Source organism: Atractosteus spatula, chromosome 1, assembly GCF_055471065.1.
Source record: "Atractosteus spatula isolate fAtrSpa1 chromosome 1, fAtrSpa1.hap1, whole genome shotgun sequence".
In the NCBI taxonomy this organism is placed as follows: domain Eukaryota; kingdom Metazoa; phylum Chordata; class Actinopteri; order Semionotiformes; family Lepisosteidae; genus Atractosteus; species Atractosteus spatula.
This window is the reverse complement of record NC_142706.1, coordinates 57543578-57563972: the sequence shown is the minus strand read 5'-3', so window position 1 is coordinate 57563972 and position 20395 is coordinate 57543578. Positions and strand designations below refer to the sequence as shown.

The following is a 20395-nucleotide window of genomic DNA, read 5'->3' as shown; positions in this document are numbered from 1 at the left end:
CCCTACTCTGACTCATTTAGCTCTGATAATGCATTTTGCCAACTGTTCACTAGATGCAGATCCTCCACAAGTACTTATGAAGTGTTTCTTACTACTATCTTCAATCATCTCCACTATAATAAACTTGCCTTAAACAAGTCGAATTCTTCAATTTTAGATCTATTCCAGAGCTACCATTTTTGGCAAAACTATTGGAAAGCATCTGTACTGGTTACTCATTTAAAGTCTATCCTTGTTTGAAACCGTTTAATCAGTGTTTAGGGCTGATCAGAGTACAGAAACTAACTCCACGGCCAAAACGTTGCGTTTTCTTTCTTCTTTTTTTCAGCATGGAATAAACCTATTACTTGTTCCACTGAGGACTCATGTCATAGCACAAGGCTGTTTTAAGAAAATACTTAGCAGAATTGTTTCGAAGGATGATATTATCTTCCATACTTTACTTCACCAATATGGGCCATAAATGGTTAAGCATGTTATTTTTTTCAAAACTGAAATAATAAGAATCTATTTTATGGAGATGTAATGTCAAAATTCCTTTTTTGCATGGTATCAAAATACACTGAGAGTCGTTAAAATACAGCAAAAGAGTGTGTGCAGTGTTGGCTTTTTTTTACACTTTAAAATATTGTGCTTGTACCAGATTTAGAGCTTTTTAAGTACAGTAAATATTTTTTACACTCTTAAGAAAATTGATAATAAATTGTCATTCACAATGATGACATGGAGAGTACCCTTTTTTAAAGCAGGGCATTTTAATGGAGCAATCAGGGTGTAGCACCTCCCTCAAAGATCCAACAGTATCTTCCCACTCAGGACTGAAATGGTGATCCTCTGGTTGGAAATCTAGACCCCTTACTACCGATTCACAAAGCTGCTTTTATCTGCTTCCAGTGAAAAAATAATACTGGAGTCATACACAAGTACTTAGATCCTTGATTTGTATTACACATTAATTCAAGCGAAATGAGTTAAGTCTTAGGTTTGTAATTTTGACTATCAGATCATTACACCATTGGCAAAAAATGTTGTTGACAAAGTCTCAAAAGTCACGTGAAATAGGTCATCGAATCTGGCACTGTTCTGTTAATGATCTGTACTTGCTGTGTCCGCCTATACCATGAAATGGTGCAGACTAGGAAACATTCCAGTGACATTTAAAGATTCTGTTGAATGTTTAAAACAGTTTCCAGTTCTGCAGTGGTAGGTGATATTGAAGTATTACATGCCCATTCTGCTTTTCACAAATTAATTGGGATACAGATCCAGTGATACAATGAGCTATATGATCCCAGACTGAAGAAGAAAGCCTTCCATATGGTGAGGAGCACAGCCACACTGAATGAGGCGGATGGCTCATTTTCTGGCTGCAATGTTGCTGTAACAACATGTGAAATGCAAGCCACATGTGATGTCAATAATTCTGTGTAACGAGTTTACCATTGTCAACAACAGGCACACTCCTGAAGCTGGTAATTAATTGACCTCCTTCAATTATGCTACCACCACTAAAAGAATGGAGTTCCTCTGTCCACTCCCCATGTCACCTTTCACGGTTTCTCTCGTACACTTTCTACAGTTACTGTACGAGACAGAGTGAGGATTCCTGAGAAGACATCACCCCTTCCCAGTATTAGTAGGGGTAACTGGGGTTGGTGGGGGCTGTCCATGTGGGGACCCAAACTCCATTTGTGCAGTCAGATGATGTACCAGTAGATATGTATGTAATTAGGAAGATTGTACAGGGTACCCGACATTGACGTTACACTATAATATATTCATATTTTCTTACACTGAGTTAAATTGAGGTGTACAGTATTTTGAAACTGATCCCAAAGTTATTGCATTGATGTGTCTGGATAATTCGAAACAGTCACCACTTTGTTGTTCTCCAAAAGTAAAGGCAGTGCAGTTTCTGGGGAACATATTGTTTTTAAAATGGGAAGTTTCAGTATAACTTACAAAAGAAAAGAATTCCAAACAGCTTCCTCCCATAATGTTAACTGCAGAAAAATCGTATTACTGTAGGTATGTTTTCAGAAGAACAATTACAGATCTTGGATAATGATCGAATGTATTTGGCATCATTTCGTTTCATTAGCATTCATGAATGACTGACAGTCATTCTCTCACATGACTTTAACTATTGTATAGGCAGTATATCACTTCATTAGTGAGAGCTGGTATGGCACAGATGATGAGGCAATTTGAACTGTTTCGTGTCAGGCCTGGTGAAAATCAGGTAACAGAAACAGAGGAAGCCTGTATACAACTTCCCTGAAGCACACAGTTCTTACAAAAATGTAACATGGACATTTATATATTTATTTTTAAAGTATTGGTTTTCCGAAGAAAGAATTTGGATTAACTTAATCCAATGCAAATGCAACTTGAATGGAAGATTGAATTTGTAAAAATTGAATTAAAATGTTGTTGATTTTTTAAGTGTCACTCTTTGCCAAGCTCGGGTCAAGTCCTAAATTATTCTAAAAGTTCTTCAAATGACTAAAACATAGCTAACAGCCCAATGCAAAACCATCCCAAACCAACAGGTGAAGGTTTGAGGGGAGAAGCAGGGGGTGCTCCATCCCTTCTATCAGTCAATTTTCTCTTTCCTATTTAAACCCCAACCATGATAACACACACGTCTAGAGTTTTGAATTCCCTCCTCCTCCCTCGTCTTCCTCTTTCTTTCATGTTCCCTTTGTGTCCAGATTCCCTGGGGGGGGGGGGGGGTAAGTGAAGCTCACTTCCCCAAACTCAGGATGGTAGCTCCACCTTGACCCCTTCTGGGCAGGTTCTCATAGCATGAGCCAGAGCGGACCCCCGGCCACATAGTTCCCAACAGCTACCTACTAATTCTCCTGCTCTCAGTCCCCTGAGTTGCCAGGCAGCGCCTCAAAGGGACTCTCAGCGAGTCAGGGGACTCCTTTCCCCTCCTTCTCAAGCAGCTTTCTCTTCATTCTCAACCCCTCGTGCAGCGCCCCTCAAAGTGATTCCTCCAGTCAGGGGTTCTTTGTCTTCCCCCTTTGGGATCCGTTCCCAGTCGCGAGGCAGCGCCTCTCATGCGACTCTCAGCGATTCAATCTCCTCCTTTCTATCACCCGAGGACATAGCCTGGTCGTGAGGCAGCACCTCGCAATGTGACTCTCGAGGAGTCAGGGGAGTCTTCCTCTTCCTTCTCTACCCCTGAGGGCCTAGCTCCCAGTCATGAGGCAGTGACTCCACACCATTATACTGCCTCCACCAGTTGGGATGAGGTTTAGGTGTTGGTATGCAGTGTTTTGTGTTCTCCAAACATAACGCTATATACAGTACATTTACCAAAAAGTTCAACTTTTGTCTCATCTGTCCACAGAACACTGTTCCAGTAGTGCTAGGGAGAGTAGCAATGGTGCTGAATTTCTTCCATTTGTAAACTACAGTATCTGCCTGACTGTGGACTGAGGGAGGGTCAAGTCTTTAGAAATCCTTTTCTAACCCTTTCCAGTCTTATGAGCTTCAACAACTCTTCTTCTGAGGTTCTCTGAAATCTCTTTTGATCGGAACATATTGCACTTCAACAAAATTCTGTTGTGAAGAGCAGGTAACCAAAATTGTGTGATTTTTTTTATATGGCAGTGCAGGTCAAGCCCACACCCCAGTTGATTGGAACACCTGACTCATTGATTGGAATACCTGACTCCAATTACCCTCTTTTCAAGATGTCTCTATGCTAGAGGTTCACATACTTTTTCCATCAAAGAAATTGATTGTTTAAACCATTTGTTCAATAAAGATATGACAATGTAAAATGTTGTGTGTGTTATTTTTTAAATAAGACTGTCTTTATTTATTAATATGACTTAGATGAATATCAGATCACATTTTAGGACCCATTCATGCAGAAATCCAGATAATTCGAAAAGGGTTCACAAACTCTTTCTCACAACTGTACTGCAAAAAAGAATGCTTAACCCTAACAACTAAAATCACAAACTCCATTATTGGAATTCTTGCAACTCCATAGCCAATTAAAAAAACGAAGTGTTTTTTCTTGTAGGAGAATTCTGACTTTTTATTTTCTGTCACCTCTTGTTACAGTGTTGTCATCTTTGTGAAGTGTTGAAAAATCCTAATAGTGTTCTCTAAAGCCAGCTCCATTCACACCAGACAGTGGGCATCAAAAACTGTGTTGAGTATTTCCCCCTATCATTGAAGGCTGCACCTTTAAAATATGACATCGTTGTTAGGCCAAAAAAAAAGTTACCAGAAATAAGTTCCTCTTTTCACAGACATAAAAAATGAATTTCCCCAATGAATGTAGTCATTATCTGGAACAGAACTGTCTCTTTACAAACCTGCAAAATAATGAGAAGAACAATACTTTTATACCTTACTTGCATGTACCTACTGGTAAGAGTTATACTTTTTGGTCAATTTAAAGAAAACTGACAAGTTATTTATGACAAAGTGTGTACCTTGTAATAATGCTAATTATATGACTAGAAAAAGCATATTTGCTTAGTTTTAGTGTTACTTTGAGACTTTCTACAGTGCATGTAATGAAAGATTTTTGCATTTACAGACTTCACAGGAAAACATAACAAAATGTAAATAGAACTGTGTGTGAAGTGTCTGAACTAGTTCAAGATCAATGTTTTTAATTTAAGCAAGTACTGTACAAAAATATTCTCACCAATTTGAAATAGTAATGTTAATTTGAATTAAATTTGAAGTGAAATGGTTACTTAATTTGTTGTTTGAATTGGTTTGTGGCTTGAATAACTGCTGTCCCCTGGGCTCATAGTAGGTGTACATTGTATCTCTCCTGCTTTATTAGCAGGAAATCCTTTATTTGCTCTTTTTTTCTTTTCAATGTATTTTTACTTTCTGTAGCTATAGTTACAGAACCATTTCATAGGTTCATTAATTTATGTTGGCATTATTGGCATTGTATGGCACATGAATTTCAGGTAAAATATAAAAAAAATAATAGCTAAAAATAATAAAAGCCTTATAGTTGTATAAGCTTAAATGCTGCAATGTTGCTGAAATAATTTAATTGTCTGAAATCAATTTTTAACAGGTCAAAGGCAACAGTAAATGACAGATTCTATATTTAGGTGATCTGTGAACAGTCTGATACAGCAATATTTTGATTTAATAAAGATTGAAAATAATTTTATGTTTTCACAGTTATATACCACTCATAAAAACAGTTAAATCTAACCAAAACACATTAAAGTTTTCAAAGATAGAGGTGAATTGATATAGACATCTCCTGTACATGGAACAAAGCCATTTAAATGCTTTAATAACGTCCACTTAGAGCCATTCCATTGATGTATTTGAATTTTTTTTATTTTGTGAATAAGACTAAAAGCAAGACAGAAACACAAAGTAAAGAATGATAAAAACATTCTGAAAATGTAATTATTTTTCCTTTGTACAGTATAACTTCATTAGTTTCTGAAAAAAAGTTGAAAGTTAAATAGTTGTTGTATACTACTAGTCAAAAAAGCTAATTGTTTAGAGCTCTTTGTTTAAATGTTTGTATGTATTACATTTACCTGATTTCTAACTATAAAATGATTTAGGAAAATGTACGCAAGGATGCAAATTACTTTTTGAATATACAGCCTGTCAGAAAAAAAATGTATTGACTTATGATCTTTGTGTAAGCAAATACAATACGTTTTATATGCAAAATAACTATGGGACCTTCTAAGTGTTGTATTGAATATAAAGCAAAAGCTAGGCAAAAAATGGCAAAAGCTAGATTTGTAACAGGTGTGCACATACGTCTGTAAAGCTACACACATGGGAAGTGTTGTTAACCAAAACAAACTGAAGACCAAGGTAAATTAAAGTAAAACCATCACAAGCCATCACCTCTGTAAGAACACCTCTACTGTAAGTGGAGCAATTCTAATAACTCCATCACCATGCTGCCCAATTAAAATAAATAATCTTGACAGTCTGGAAAAGATTACTGTACTGAAGAAGCAAAAAAAATGTACCTGGGCTGCTTCTAACAATTTAAGTGTGTTTTTTCTTGTACTGTTTCAGGTACCTGTGCAAGGTCAGACTCAAGATCTGAATGTTGCTTCCATTAATGTGATTTTGCTGACATTGCTAGCTGGTGTTTTACTTCTCTGCATTGCAATAATAATTGGTGTGTTCATCCTTTTAATGAAATTCGAAAAGGTATGTCAACAATTTTGTACATGAAATATATTTGTTTTATTTTTCCAATTTATACGTAATATTAACTTAAATGGCTGAAAGCTGATTTAAGTAAAGCTTAAATTCCAAATACATAACTCCATACTCAATTACATATCATTTATTGTTTAATTTCTGATAGATACCACTGATTTATACCAAATATGTGACATTGATTGAAGTCTGTAGATGTAGGAAGTATAAAAAATACTTTCAAAACATATAATCCAGTGGCTTTTGACTATTAACCTACTGGAGTTAATATGCCATAGAGTACTGTTTTACCCAGTAAAACCAAAAGAAAAACTTCTGTACTTACGTACAACTAAAGTGCTTCCTTTTCTTGGCCTAGATAGGAAATTTGCTTAGCAGGCAGGTAAAAGACATACAGTAACAGAATACCCAAGACAACATGTACCCATTGTATAACAGGACTTGGGGCACTGAGTGGGGGAGCTCAGAGAAGTGTCGTCGCCCCCATCTGAAACCTGAACAGTGTATAACTCTGCTGTGGCAGAGGACCTGCTCTCTTGGTGTGGCAGAGTTATCTGTTGTCTTGGGAGCGCCTGTGTGCGAGCTCGGAGCTCGTGAATGACCAGTAATTGATCCTGTTGGGGCATGTCACAACTATGCTCTCAAATTACAGTACATACCGTTCAAATTCAAGAAAATAAAAATTAAAGAATGAGTTAATGATCTCATTCTGCTAATAATAACAAATAAATACACTAAGAACATTCAGGAGCGCAGTGCACTGGTTACTGCATGTCATCCGCACAAAGCTACAGTAGTTCCAAAGTGTAATCTACAGTATATTGAGCATTGGGCAATGTACTGTATTAGAGGATTGTTAACTTAAACTTTTTATTTCTTAAGATATGGAAGAAGCTGTCAGAAAAAGATACCATCTATGAACAAGTGAATGATAAAGCTCTACAGTCTGTGACAGAAGTGATTTCCGAAAAGCTCCCTGAGAAAGCTGACCAAGCCACCAGCAGCAGGGCGCCTACGAGGCAGTCTTCCGTCACACTTCCGATCAGTCAGGCATTCCGATCTTCTCAGATCTCCAGCGGACGCAAGATTAAGCACACGGACTCTATGTTCAAGCACTACTCCCCTCCTGATTACGAGGACCCTCTGCCACAAATCGAAGGACAGAGCATCAGACCTGCAGTAGCCTCGCAAGGGGAAACAGATGATTCTTGGACAGGCATTGACCTTTCTTCAGGCGATGCGTTGTGGTCTCCTTACGTGGATATGAAGTCGTGCAGAGCTTCTCTTGAAGACTTTGACCAAAAGGGCGGCTTGGATGGGGACGGAGTGTACGATACCCCTTATTTCTTCCCCTGCACCTGCTCCAAGCGCAGCAGTACGTGTGAGTGTTTTAACAGATCGATGTCTTCTTCCATTAGAAGAGCCAAGCATTCTCGGTTCTACTCCGATTCCAGCAAATACCAGGTGTCCAAAGCTTTCCCTGAGGGGTTTGAAATAAACAGGCTGGATGACAAAGAAAAGGAAGTGAAGAGGAGCACCACTCTCCCAAGAACTGTGTCGAAGGACTCGGGAGTTGCCTCCGTCATTGGTTCACAGTCAATCAATCCAGAGGAAAGCTGTTCTGAGAGTTTCTCAGGGCATGCTAATGCAGAGAGCCACTCGCCAACCCAATCGTCGTGTCATCAGAAGAGAAAACGAAAAACGATACAAAAGACCGTGAAGCAAGATTCTATTGTCATTTGACCCATACACCCTGTACTTTTGCTAATACAGAAGTAAAAAACATTATATTATTATATTATATACAGTCCTGTATATAATATATAATATATTTTAATATATACAGTATATATAATATAACTGTATATTATATTAGGGGAAACTGTATCACCAAACATGAAGTATGAAATCCTTGAAAGTAGACTGAGTTCTACAAAGCAGACACTTTATAATGATGTGGTAAAGTATCACATACTGTACTGTGCAAACCAATACACTTGAATCAGTGCTTTCCAGTTAGCTTGGTTCACTTAGAGGCTCTTCCAAGACACATTGTCTTTAAATTTCTTCATCCACGCTAATATACTAGAAAAAACCATCAACATTTTTCTGAAGCTTCACAGCCCTCTGCCATCTTCTTCCCAATGTGTGAGAGAGCTGTGCAGCGAAGTTTCATCCACATTACATTTCTGTGTCACACATTTCCAATGACAGCAACACTTTCAGAATGACACTTTACTTTCACAGCTGCTGATGATACATTATTTAAATGTTATAAGAACAGTGTGTACTTTCTGGCTAAATGGGATTTTAAGGCATTGTTAGAATAGAAATCTGCCGTGTCATTACATGCCCTCTGCCTGACCTTGCCAGACTCCTTCTTCAAGGTCCGTTCAATATTATTGATCTACAAATGCTAATAAGAATAATACGAATAATAGTATTGTTCTTCTATTGATCTGCAAATTTAGCACCATTGATTTCTGTAAGAACTTTTTTTTTATAAATAAACCTTTAACTCGAAACACAATTCCTTTGTATTTTTGTTTCCTCATTTATTTGATCTTTTTAACTTAGATAAACCTAAGTTACTTTAAAGAGAAAGGACAGGACAAACTACATCAATGCCTTTGGTGTATATTCCAGATGTTGTACCTGCCAGCGGCTCTCTACACCAGACAAGTTGTTAAAATATCCATTTGAAACACAAGAATGTAATTATTTTTGTAAAGATCAATTTTCACCACTATTACTGAGAAACAATTGAGAAACAACTGAGAAACAACAAAGCACAGTGATTTATTTTTTAACAGTGACACCTTCCTTCGGTGTTAGCTGTAACAGAAGCATGTGAGATTTAAATGTATTACAAAGTTTAAATGGACTTAAAGGTTTCATTAAAGAAAAATCTGCACTTAAATAGTAGCTAGAGAAAAGACATGCAGTGGAATGGAAGTGTGAAGTGTATGTGCTTCGATGTGCACCTGTAACATTTGAAATCTTCACTCACATTTACTGGCACATATGGTTCCCTTTTCGAACACTCATGTTTTTTCAGTTGGTGTAAGTTCCTCTTTGACACTACTCATTTAAATGCTCACCACCATTGTTTTTTTCCTCTGAGCAGTCATTTTAAAAGTTCCCCACATTCAGTACATATAACATTTCTAGAACAAAATGACTAGATGTAAGGACTAAGCTTATGGGCTCTTTCCCTGCTTATTCGGATATTTAAAGATTTTTATAACTCAGGTTATACAGGACCAAAACAACTTTAAAAACTCAACTATGTACCACTCAATGCACTATACATACGGTACCAAGTTTAAATTGTACCCACTTGTCAGTTATTTCAATATGTTTAAACATTGGGCTTACAAATAGCACATTCCATTGTCTTATCTTCTATAGACAAGGATTTACTTGGGTTGTGCTAGATTCTTTGTTCCCAAGAGATCTCTTTTACAATATTAGTAGCAGACAATACAATATCCATTTAGCAGTTAAGCAGTTTCAGCATTTGGAAGCACCTTTTGAGTGAAAAGCCATATATATACCAATAACTAAAGTAATGCTGAGAAATGAAAAGCTGAAGGATTATAAAAACCGTTTCTGAACTCCATTCTCTTATACAGTACTTCAACAGAGCACTGTTTCATTTGTAGTTAGCAAGTATTAGCTGTGGGCAACATTCTTGGACCACCATTTTGTAACCAGGCTGTCAGCAATGCACAATCAAAACAAGTCAGTTGTACACAACGATCTAAATGATGTAAATTACAAGGTGGTACAATTATATGCAAAGTCATCAGTTACATCGAAGGGGAAACACTTTGAAACGCCATAAGCATACCTTATTCTAATTGGGGTTCTTTACTTATCAGTTCGTTAAGAAAATCGCAAACAAGACGCCATCTGACATGCCAAGTTTATATGATTTTTAGTAACTGATCCAAGGACCTCCCTGACTGAAACAGGAAAAGGGCCTCATATAATGCTGCCCTTTCCTTGTGTACTAAAGAGAAGAGCTTGGCTGTTGTTAGCCAGGGAATAGGTATAGTAAACACTGTATATCCAATTTGTGTTTACTAGGCTGAAAGTATTACAAAAAAAATCATTTTAAAAAGGTTTATTGGCAATTTTAGCATATCCAATCATGACATTGCTGTGCTATTAAAATCTCAAAAAAAGATTTTCCTTTGTTCTCTACATTTACACTGGCACATTCTTATATAAAATCTCTGTCATATACCAAAATATGAAGAAAAGGTTTTACGTTTAGGAAAGGTTCCAAGAATTGAACATAATCTATAGATCTGACAATGTTATTTGTATATTCTCTTTATTGTACAGTTATCAATAAAAATCATTATTTTATTATTTTTTGTTACTACAATCCTTTCAGTTTCTGAAAACCTTGCATTTAGAACAACTTCACAAGCTGGAGAATGCAATTAAATTGGTTTACTCTTGTTTAATTTCTATAATCTGAAGCCCCTAATTTCAATGCAGATTTTGGAAAAAAATCTTAATTTTGGATCATAATTTATGCAGCTGTAAAAGAGAGATTTGCAAAATAAAGTTGCCAGAAATATGCAGTTATTTGACTATAATGGTTTCACTTTCTGAATTTTCTTTCAGAATTTGTAGTATCTTATTTCAACACAATCTGTTCACCATTGCATACTTTATTTACAAACTTATAAACTACATGGCTAGAGACTTCTTTTGTATGAGGTTTTCAGATGTAAAATGCCATGGATGTTATACTCACAGCTGGAAGAAGTAGAACACTTTTATGTTTGTAGAGACAAAATCATATAATTTATCAGTAAGGAGCACATTTATAACATCTTGCACTATTAACCTAGTGTGTGGTTAACCAGTTGTGCTTACATACTGTAAACTCTAAAACAAAGGATCAGAGCTCAAGGTTGTGCTGTAAGATGTGTTGTGATGTCAAACATTAATGTAACCCTTTTGGGAGGAAAACAAAAGACACTTTCTTCACACAAGGTAGGTAATAGTATTTTTTCATAACAAATTAATTTACACTTCTTCTGAAGATTAAAATATAGAACTTAACTTATACTATTATATAGTGTAAATACATGACACGTGTCATAAAGCAACATGAAGATGACTTTAAAATACATTAAAAGACATCGTTCCTACAGGTTTATAGTTTGGACCATAGTTATCAGTCTCTGAATTTAAATAATTAACTCACATTTCTAACGACATAGTGTACAACTATTTGGTCACAGAGTTTAGTTTGGGTTCATGATTACCAAAGTACTTAACATATATGATAAAGAACACCACATCACAGGAATAATAAATAATAATAAAATCCTTTCTTCAGTATGGACTGTTTGCATTATTCCCTGAAATACCCCTAATGAGTATTTACCTTGGTAATTTTACTTTTGGAATTCAGCAATTTTATTAATTTTTTTGTTTCCTGTGGTTTTACCATGCATTTTCTGTGCTTTTCTATGGATTCAATATTCCTTCACTATTACTATACTTTTCCTAGTATTCAGTGTAGCAAAGCATAGACATGAAAAATCATGGTAAAAGGACAAAAAGGCTATCGTTCATTTACCAAGGTATAGTATACTTTAGGGTAAGGGTCTGTGCTATGGCAAAGGAATTAAATTTTGCCACTGGAAAACCAAGCAGTCCATTATATCGCATTGCAGTATCATTATACGTTTAAAAAACGGAAACAAATTTAATTTTAATGTGACTAAAACACTTGCTAAACACTTTTACACCAACATGTCAAGAGTATGATATCCGTTCAAAAGTTCAGTGTTTCTGACATCATCTTCCACCAATCCATCAATTCTTCTTTCTCCTCTTCCTTCCTCTCAATCAAAGATTCCAGCTCAAAATCCACCTTCGAAGACAAGATGAGAAACAATGGGCGCTTGGAACTTCTATGAACTTGCAATACTTTCAATTATCTGCATTCTCTAAAACTTTCATTCTCAGTGGACTATTTTTAGATTTGTAAATTAATGAATGCACACTGTATAAAAAGAGGAATACACAAAGTATAGTTTCAGTAAGTATACTCTCCATCCATCCATTTTCTAATTGTTTTATCCATTACAGGTTCCAAGGGGAGAAGGAGCCTATCCCTGCAAGCAATGGGTGTAAGGCAGGATACACCCTGGATGGGACGCCAGTCCATTGCAGGGCATACAGACAGACACACACACTCACGCCATTTTCCCAGAAGCCAATTAACCTTCATGTCTTTGGACTGTGGGAGGAAACCAGAGCACCTTGAGGAAATCCCAGGCAGACAAGGGGAGAACATACAGACTCCACACAGGAACTGAACCCAGAGCCCCAACAATGCGAGGCTGTAATGCTAATCATTGTGGCCCAGTGCTGTCTGCTACATATTTTTACAAAAAATGTTTACAAATTCAAGCATGTAAGGAATGAGAAATAGACTATGGAAAAGGATTTTCTGCTCCCAACATCCAGTTTATACAGATCATTAATTGCAGAGAGTGGATTTGAGCAATACATTCGTTACAAAGCACAAGGTGCAAAACCATACAAAAGGAAAGACAACTGGTACAAGATATTAGTGCTGTATTTCAAAACTGAAGTAAATATTAAATTAAAAATTAAAATGTAATCTGCAATGTTCTATTAATTGTAAACACTACTGAATTATGGAATGGTTCCTCTTGTCTACCACAAAAAAAAGGGACTGTATTCCAGACTGAGGAAATTTCACTATATTTTGGCAGTGTTAACACCTCCCATATCTCTTCCACAATACTTCCAACATTCACTGTGCAGCACATGAGTCTGTGCTCTGTAAAATGCTTTGTATTTAAATTCAAAGCTAAAATATGTGTGTATATCCTCCTGAAGAGGGTGTACGATCAGGGTGATATTTAACATAAAACTTTGCTCAGATCAAATTGTTTAAAAAATGTGGGGCACAGCTGTTAACTCAAAAGAGCTGGTCTGTGACAGAACAATTAATAAATGTCACGCTACCTAATATTTTTCTGGAAAATATATCAGGAATTCTGGGGGCTGGGTGACAATGCTGTACTGTGGTTTTAACCTTTAACCTTTTCTGCTATGAAACGTTTCATAAATTTTTACTTCTCCCAAAATGTCTTCAATGAGACTTATCTACGTACCTAAACTGAGCAATGCAGTGTATTAAAATCATTTAGTAGAAAATGAAATAGTAATTATACTTCACTCATGGGCTACCCCTCCCAGGAGAGGATTACCAGAGTACTGTAGAGTTCGTTTGGAAATTATGATCCAGCTGAAATAGTGCCACCTACTGTATCACCATCATATTAGTCCACCACCATCATCCACATCATCATATTATTATGCTGTTTCTTGTTTTACAGTTTCATAAATTTATTACAATATAGTTCATACTTGGGGACAGACAGAACAGAAAGTGGATAAAAGTCAATAAAAAAGGAACACCACTTCCTTATTGTTTTTGTCTTTAATGAAGCCTCTGGCCACAAAGGCAATGTTCCTGTCTTTTCTAAGAAAGAAAAAAATAATTTTCCGTATAAATCTTAGCATCGCTGCTTACCTTTGTTGCTGGGCTATAGGGAACAGCCACCTTTTTAATCACAGTGAGGTAGCCTGGGGCAGAGGCAGATACTTTGTAGTTACCAGGGGCAAGAAGACGCCAGTAATCACCATCCTTCGCTGAAAAAATATATATAGCACATGGAAGCAATTAGTTTTAAAAGAAGGTAAAATGTGACCTACGTATTTAAAATGAGCCATTGTACCAAGAGAAAGAACTGGATGTTACGTGCTGCCATTTGTATAAATGTTAGATAAAATACAAAGTTCAGTATCTGTGTCTCTATAAATGCATGGCAGAGATTATATCAATTTGATTACTACATATATAAAAGAACATTGGATAGCCACTGAAGAAAAACTGTGTGAAAAAAACTCTTGGATTGATGTTTTTAAAAGTGTGGCCCACTAGGTGGCACCATAATACAGCCTCATGATATTTTGACAAAACTTAAAACAAACTGGAGGCTGATTGGAGGTTTTCTACTGTCCTTGTTATTTTAACAAGAATCAAAATTAGGATGAAAATAACAGAAGTCATGATAAAAACTAAAATAAAGGTTTACACTTCCATTAGGAAATGAAATAACCCTTTTTGTAATAAACAGCAATGTCTAGGCAAAGCGTTTTGTACACATATGTGACAAGTGTAGTGGGGTTGTTACCAGAGGTGATGTCGTGGCTTATCCCTTCTACAGATATTGAGGCATTAGAGATGGGGTTCCCCTGCAGGTCACGCACAAACCCTTTCACACCACGGTGAGCCTATGTAAAACAAACCAGTCAATAGAAACACATTGCATAACTGTGGGACATTTTTAAAAACGTACATCTTGATAGTATGAAAAGAAAACCTTGTCCTGACAGTACATTACATAACATGGTGGATCAGGAAAAGGAGGACCAAAGGCCACAGAAAACTGCAAATCTTGCTGATCCTGGACTATCCAATTTTAAACTACAGTAGGTAAACAGGTCAAATCTCATTGTAAAAGCAGGGTGCTCAAAACCACATTATCTACTGCCACTGCATCAAGTAATAATATAATAATAAACTTTATTTTATATAGAGTCTTTAAAGGTGGCTTCTCAAAGCGCTTGTCTCAAAGTACTGTCTAGGGCCCAGACTAAATCAAAATACAGTACAGAGTTAATTGCTAGTTGTAAATTTCAAACCCACTGTATCTTGGTGTCTATCTCGTTAATTGCTAGTTGTAAATTTCAAACCCACTGTATCTTGGTGTCTATCTCTTTTATACACTCTTCTTGCCTGTTTTTAATGGAATGCTCCCATCTTCTACAAGCCTTAATCAAATATACTGAAGATGTTTATAGGTAACTTGTGTATATTTGTATGTGTAATACTACGGTTTTGAAAGTGAATTGTTCTAAAATGATAAAATGTGTATAATAACATTTATTATAAGACTGTTGTATTTCGTAATGTAATTTCAGTGTGTTAGACACTTGCAGACAACATTCCTTACATTGAATGGTTCATATGCAAAGGTACTGCACACACCTGCTGAATGTAGTTAACCAGAGAATTTTTATTCTGATCCCAGTACATCTTGAGGGTGTCCTCGGGTGGAAATTTATCACAGCTCAGTTCTACTGTTATCTCGAAGCAGTTGCTGCTCAGGTAATTGAAGTCCTGCATGCCTAAACAGGGAAAGAAAACTATATTAGCGCTGTCCAAATTTACACCGAAAAGCACTGTTCAGACCACAGATGTACAGTTTAAAGTCTATGCACAAGAAAGGCTAATAATGATCAGACGTAATTTGTGGAAAGCAGCCAGACTTTTTATCTGCTTTGTAGTACGGTTACACACCATGTAACACTCTTGTTTAAGTCTTATTTAAACCCGTGTATATGGCACAAATGAAGGGTCACCATGTGTCTTTATGAAGAAAAGCGTTAATATGCACCTCCTGGGACGCTGTACCAAGCAGCTCCATTGGTAATGCCGTCGACAAAGCTGCTGTCATCATCGTTCTTGCGGCAGGGTGGTCTGTTCGGGTCCGACATGAGGGGGTTGTAGCTGGAGTAGGCACGGGCTAAACTCTTGAATGTGGCGTCATCTGGGCTGGCGCTGTACTCATGAACAGAGCCTGTCAACACACAGAGAAGGACAGTCCTGCTTATCACGAACTCCTAAACTCAGCAGCACTGTGCCTGTCTCGTTCCCTTTCCGACTGAACCGCATTCGGTATACTGCACATTGCCCAGTGCCCAATATATTTGGATTTTATGATGGAATAAGAATCTATATATTCCACATGGACAGCCGGAATGGCCCAGTCACCACTGAATATTCTGGAACAGTTCTATGAAAAAGGAAAATGTACTGTAACTGCACAGTTTCACGTTGTTTTACAGAACAATGAAAATTACATCAGGAAACAGTTTTAGGGTACATGGTTAAATGTGTATGATTTGAATCAAGGGATATTAAGTTAAGATTGTACAATATTCTAGCAAGACGTCATTTAGCATACTGTGTTCATTTATGGTTACCACAGAAGAAAGAAACTGCTCTAGAATCTATCCAGAGAAAAACATCTGAAACTATTACCAGATTCAGAGGAATGTCCTACTTTGACACACTAAAAGAACTGAATCTTTTTAGTCCTGGACAAAGAAGCATTTACTCATATCCACAACGTGTGCCAGACGATATAGATGGAAAGCTACTGGGAAGCGTTTTTAAAGTAAATAACAAAAGGTACCTTTTACATAAGCGTTTGTCAGAATCTAGAACAAGCCACCCAGCAATGTTGTTGAAGCTGATATTCTGCTTTCTTTCAAGAAATGGCCAAAAGAGATCATCAGATCATTTACCTACATAGAGCCATGATTTAAAAGTATGCAATTGCTGAAATTATTTATTTTTATTTTTCTTCTGTGAAATAATTTCTTTGATATTGATGCATTCTGAGATCCACAAGTAAAAAATGTACTGAGTACAAGTACTCAAAAGGAAAACAATAATAATCTTTCTCTCGACTAATCCTGACTAATCTACACTAGAATGATGTTTGGTATTTCCTACATTCTGATTGAGGATGAACTGTTAACCTATCAAAGATTTTTGCAGAACAGTGCAAAGCAAAAAATCCCTGCCGAATACAAAGTGCTTCACATTCCTTTCTGCCTGATGCTACAATTATATGGAACAATTATTTTATACAAGTATAAAATGTTTCTAAGGAATAAGAAATAGTTGTTTTCCATGCTGAAAAGAGAAGAAAGAAAACACATTACACTTGAAGAAGGCTCCACAGCCGAAACGTTGTGTTTTCTTTCTTCTCTTTTCAGCCTGGGATAAAACTATGCACTTGTTCCTTTGAAGACTACACATGCTGACGCAGCTACCCACCCGAACTACTAAAATGTTTCTAAACTACATTCTGTCCATCAATGTTGTTTTTACATTTTATATAAATTACCAGGATTTCCATGAACTCAAGGTGCTGAACAAAGCAGGTTCTGAAATATTTAACATTTTGACTGAACTCCAGTGTAACCTAAAGATAATGCTTATTCACCTCTTAAGTGGAGCCTGAAATCACAGGAACAAAAGAACTAGAATGTTTAATCCTGAGCCTTAGTCAGCTCCGTCATTATTCTAAGGAGTTAATCACAAAGTTACAATAAGCACTTCAAGTCCAGCTCACCACTACGTGTCTCATCGTATGGGTAGTTGGCCACTACGTCTCCTCCGTGTAAATTAGCTGAAAGGACGAACGGGATGTCCATGATCCAGTGAATCACAGCCTTGGTCTCTGGGGCCAGCTGTGGAAAAAACAACACTTGCCATATAGAGATACATCATACCTCTTTATGCTGCTACTCGTAGAACAAAACACAACAAATATAAGAACCAAAAAAAAAATGGTCTGACAAAAGAGAAAAAACAACAACTTGCGATTTTATGGCCTTCATATGCATGTCCCTGTGAGGGTCTGCAATGGTTTAAGGCAGTGGTTCTCAAACTTTTTGGACCAAGTACCACCCCTAATCCAACCAAAGCATCCAAGTACCACCTACAAGTCATCATCTCGTAGGAACCCCAGAAATTCTCAATGACCAACATGAGCGCGCGTGCACACACACTCACACATACATATAATAAATATTATAATAATAAATTTTATTTGATATAGCGCCTTTAAAGGTGGCTTCTCAAAGCGTTTTACAGAAAAAAACAGTAACAACAACAAATAAAAATAATAAAAAAGCACCATTTCAGTGAGAGGGGTGAGCCTATTTAGTCGAGCAAAGCAGACGTGAATTAATTTTTCGAGCCTTGATACAATTCACAACAGAGTCTAACAGATTTTAAATAGTCAGGCATTTTCTTGACGGCAAAGGTCTCGCAGTGAATGTTGCAATGCGTCCATTAATTTCTGGAGCAACCTCTCTAATTAGTGCAACTACACCGCTATATCGGCTTGTCATTGCTTTAGTACCGTCTGTACAAACTCTGACGCATTTTATCCAGTCGATGCCATTCTCTTCGATAAATTCATTCAGAAGCTGAAATATGTGCTTTCCTGTAGTTCCTGCTGGTAGAGGCTTACAGAACAGAAAGTCCTCATGGGACGTACCCTCAAACTCGTATCTAACGTAAACGAGCAAATTGGCCAAATCGACTACAGACTCATCTAATTGCAGTGAAAAACATCTGCTCATCTTAACGTGCTCTATCAATGTACTTTTAATATCACCCGCCATATCAATAATTCTATGAGTGACCGTGTCTTTCGGGGGGGGGCAGCAGGTCGAGCTATTTAGCAGCTTTTTCTCCACACATAATGGTGTGGGGCTTACCTGCTTTAGTAAGCTGCAAGCTTGCATTTTTACGCGTTTCCGTTTTTATTTCCATATTTATTTTATGTTTTTATTTCATGCGCATGGGAGCGAAACACAGAGACGCTCTATGTATTTTTCTCAAATTAACTTAGAACCGTTCTTAAATATTTTTCTGTTATCTATCACGCTTTCCTGTGCTCACAAGATCGCCAGCATTCGTAGCACGAATTTCTATGCATTCCTGTGTTTACAAAATTGGCATTGTTCCAAAATCACGCACATTCTCCTACCTCCCTATTTTCTGGAGATAGCTTTTGTTTTAAATACAATTGGTCACTTGCGTCCGTAGCACGCATTCTTATAGAGTGGTATAGCATTACAGAGTATCTCTTGTGTCCACTGAAGTATTAGCGCGCACTATATCGTAGTACGTAGGCTGCGTATTTGACACATATTAAAATAGAAAATATGAAAACCCGTCCCGATTTTTCAGCGCACACAACAAAGTTCCAGGGTCATGTGGCGTACCAGCTGGCGGCGCTCCACAGTACCACAGTTTGAGAACCACTGGTTTAAGGTGTCCCACTTCTTATTTGATTTTCATAGGGGAGCTCAAGAGCACCCCCACAGTGAGCCCTTCATGTACCCTTCTTGTACAGTATGTCTATATCAGACCAGACTTCGCTGAAGGGCATTATCCAAGATTCCTTTAGAAATTGGGACATTTCACGTTCTAACCTACTAAAGTGGAGAAGAAAATATTAAAGTGTAAGTAAAATTTAGCTTTTTTAGTTTTAAAACTCAAAACATTTTTTTTTGTTAAAAAATGATTTAGAATACTTTACATTCAGTCTAATCTATGTATTCTAGGTATGAAGTGTTGACATATTATTTCGTTAACTGACTACCCCATTTTGACTGATGAATATCCATTTAGCTACAGAGTATTTTGTATGTGGAAGGAAGTATTTAATAGAACATGCTTGGAATTAACAAAGAATTAACAAAGAGAATATTGCCAAGTTTACCTTTTTAGACCATGAGCCTTTACCACTGAGTGATGTCATGCGAAAGTGTCCCAAGAGCCTTTTTATAACAGTTTGACCTTGACTGCCTGTGCACCTTAAGCCCACACCTGTTTAACATCCCTACAGTGCAGTCCTGGAAGAAGGGATTATGGCTTAGCGTGACTTTTAATAATAATAATAATATCACTTTATTAACCCTTTACAATTTCTTGCATTAGGAATTATCTTTTCACATACCCCAGCTTGCTCTCCATGAGACACAGGCAGGGAGAGAGCCTGGGGTCAGCCATTGTACAGTGCCCCTAGAGCAGTTGGGGTTAAGGGCCTTGCTCAGGGGCCCAACAGAGTAGGATTCCTCTGCCAGCTGCGGGGTTTGAACCGGCTACCTTCCAGCCACAGGTGCACATCCTTAGCCACCGCTCCGCTCTGCATTTTGGGACATGGCAAGTAAATCAGGCAGTCACAAAATTAGCTGAGGGCCGCAGAGAGGAGGATGGGATTAGCTGGCCAGTGCTCTTGGTCACCCAGCCACTCGCAGGCATGTTTTGCTATCAGTCAGTGCTAAACCTTCTACACAGGGCCTTGGTGTCTGAGAAATGTTAAAGGCTCAATGGTGAATTTGTCAGAGAAGTCTGCCTTCTGCTTTCCTCTGTGTGCAGTTGCGGGATTTGTAGCTTTGAGCTGAAGCACAATAAATACACAACTGATTTTGTGAAATTGGGTAAACTTCACAAAAAAATAAATCT

The 20395-nt window shown here is 37.2% G+C and overlaps 2 protein-coding genes across 2 annotated transcripts in view; one reads left to right on the top strand and one right to left on the bottom strand.

The window, feature by feature from the left end:
- The first annotated feature begins 4334 nt into the window (after positions 1 to 4334).
- On the top strand, positions 4335 to 8720 carry LOC148841336 (uncharacterized). Its single transcript, XM_088912060.1, has 3 exons — positions 4335 to 4395; positions 6052 to 6189; positions 7084 to 8720. The coding sequence occupies exons 1-3, from the start codon at positions 4351 to 4353 to the stop codon at positions 7942 to 7944; spliced, it is 1044 nt and encodes a 347-aa protein (XP_088768186.1). The 5' UTR covers positions 4335 to 4350; the 3' UTR covers positions 7945 to 8720.
- A 2498-nt stretch (positions 8721 to 11218) lies between these two features.
- cpe (carboxypeptidase E) overlaps positions 11219 to 20395 on the bottom strand; it is a 48376-nt gene continuing 39199 nt past the window's right edge. The window contains exons 4-9 of the mRNA XM_088912048.1: positions 17484 to 17601; positions 15735 to 15917; positions 15326 to 15465; positions 14469 to 14568; positions 13805 to 13923; positions 11219 to 12106 (exon numbers count right to left, since the gene is read on the bottom strand). Of these exons, the coding sequence (XP_088768174.1) occupies positions 12008 to 12106; positions 13805 to 13923; positions 14469 to 14568; positions 15326 to 15465; positions 15735 to 15917; positions 17484 to 17601 (759 nt within the window). The 3' untranslated portion in view covers positions 11219 to 12007. The remainder of the gene's footprint in view (positions 12107 to 13804; positions 13924 to 14468; positions 14569 to 15325; positions 15466 to 15734; positions 15918 to 17483; positions 17602 to 20395) is intronic.

Bases quoted from the DNA above. Each gene is read 5' to 3' on its own strand.
- LOC148841336 (XM_088912060.1), top strand. From the start codon at position 4,351: ATGAGAAGAACAATACTTTTATACCTTACTTGCATGTACCTACTG. The intron at 4,396-6,051 runs GTAAGAGTTATA...GTACTGTTTCAG, and splicing joins TTACTTGCATGTACCTACTG to GTACCTGTGCAAGGTCAGAC. The intron at 6,190-7,083 runs GTATGTCAACAA...TTATTTCTTAAG, and splicing joins TTTTAATGAAATTCGAAAAG to ATATGGAAGAAGCTGTCAGA.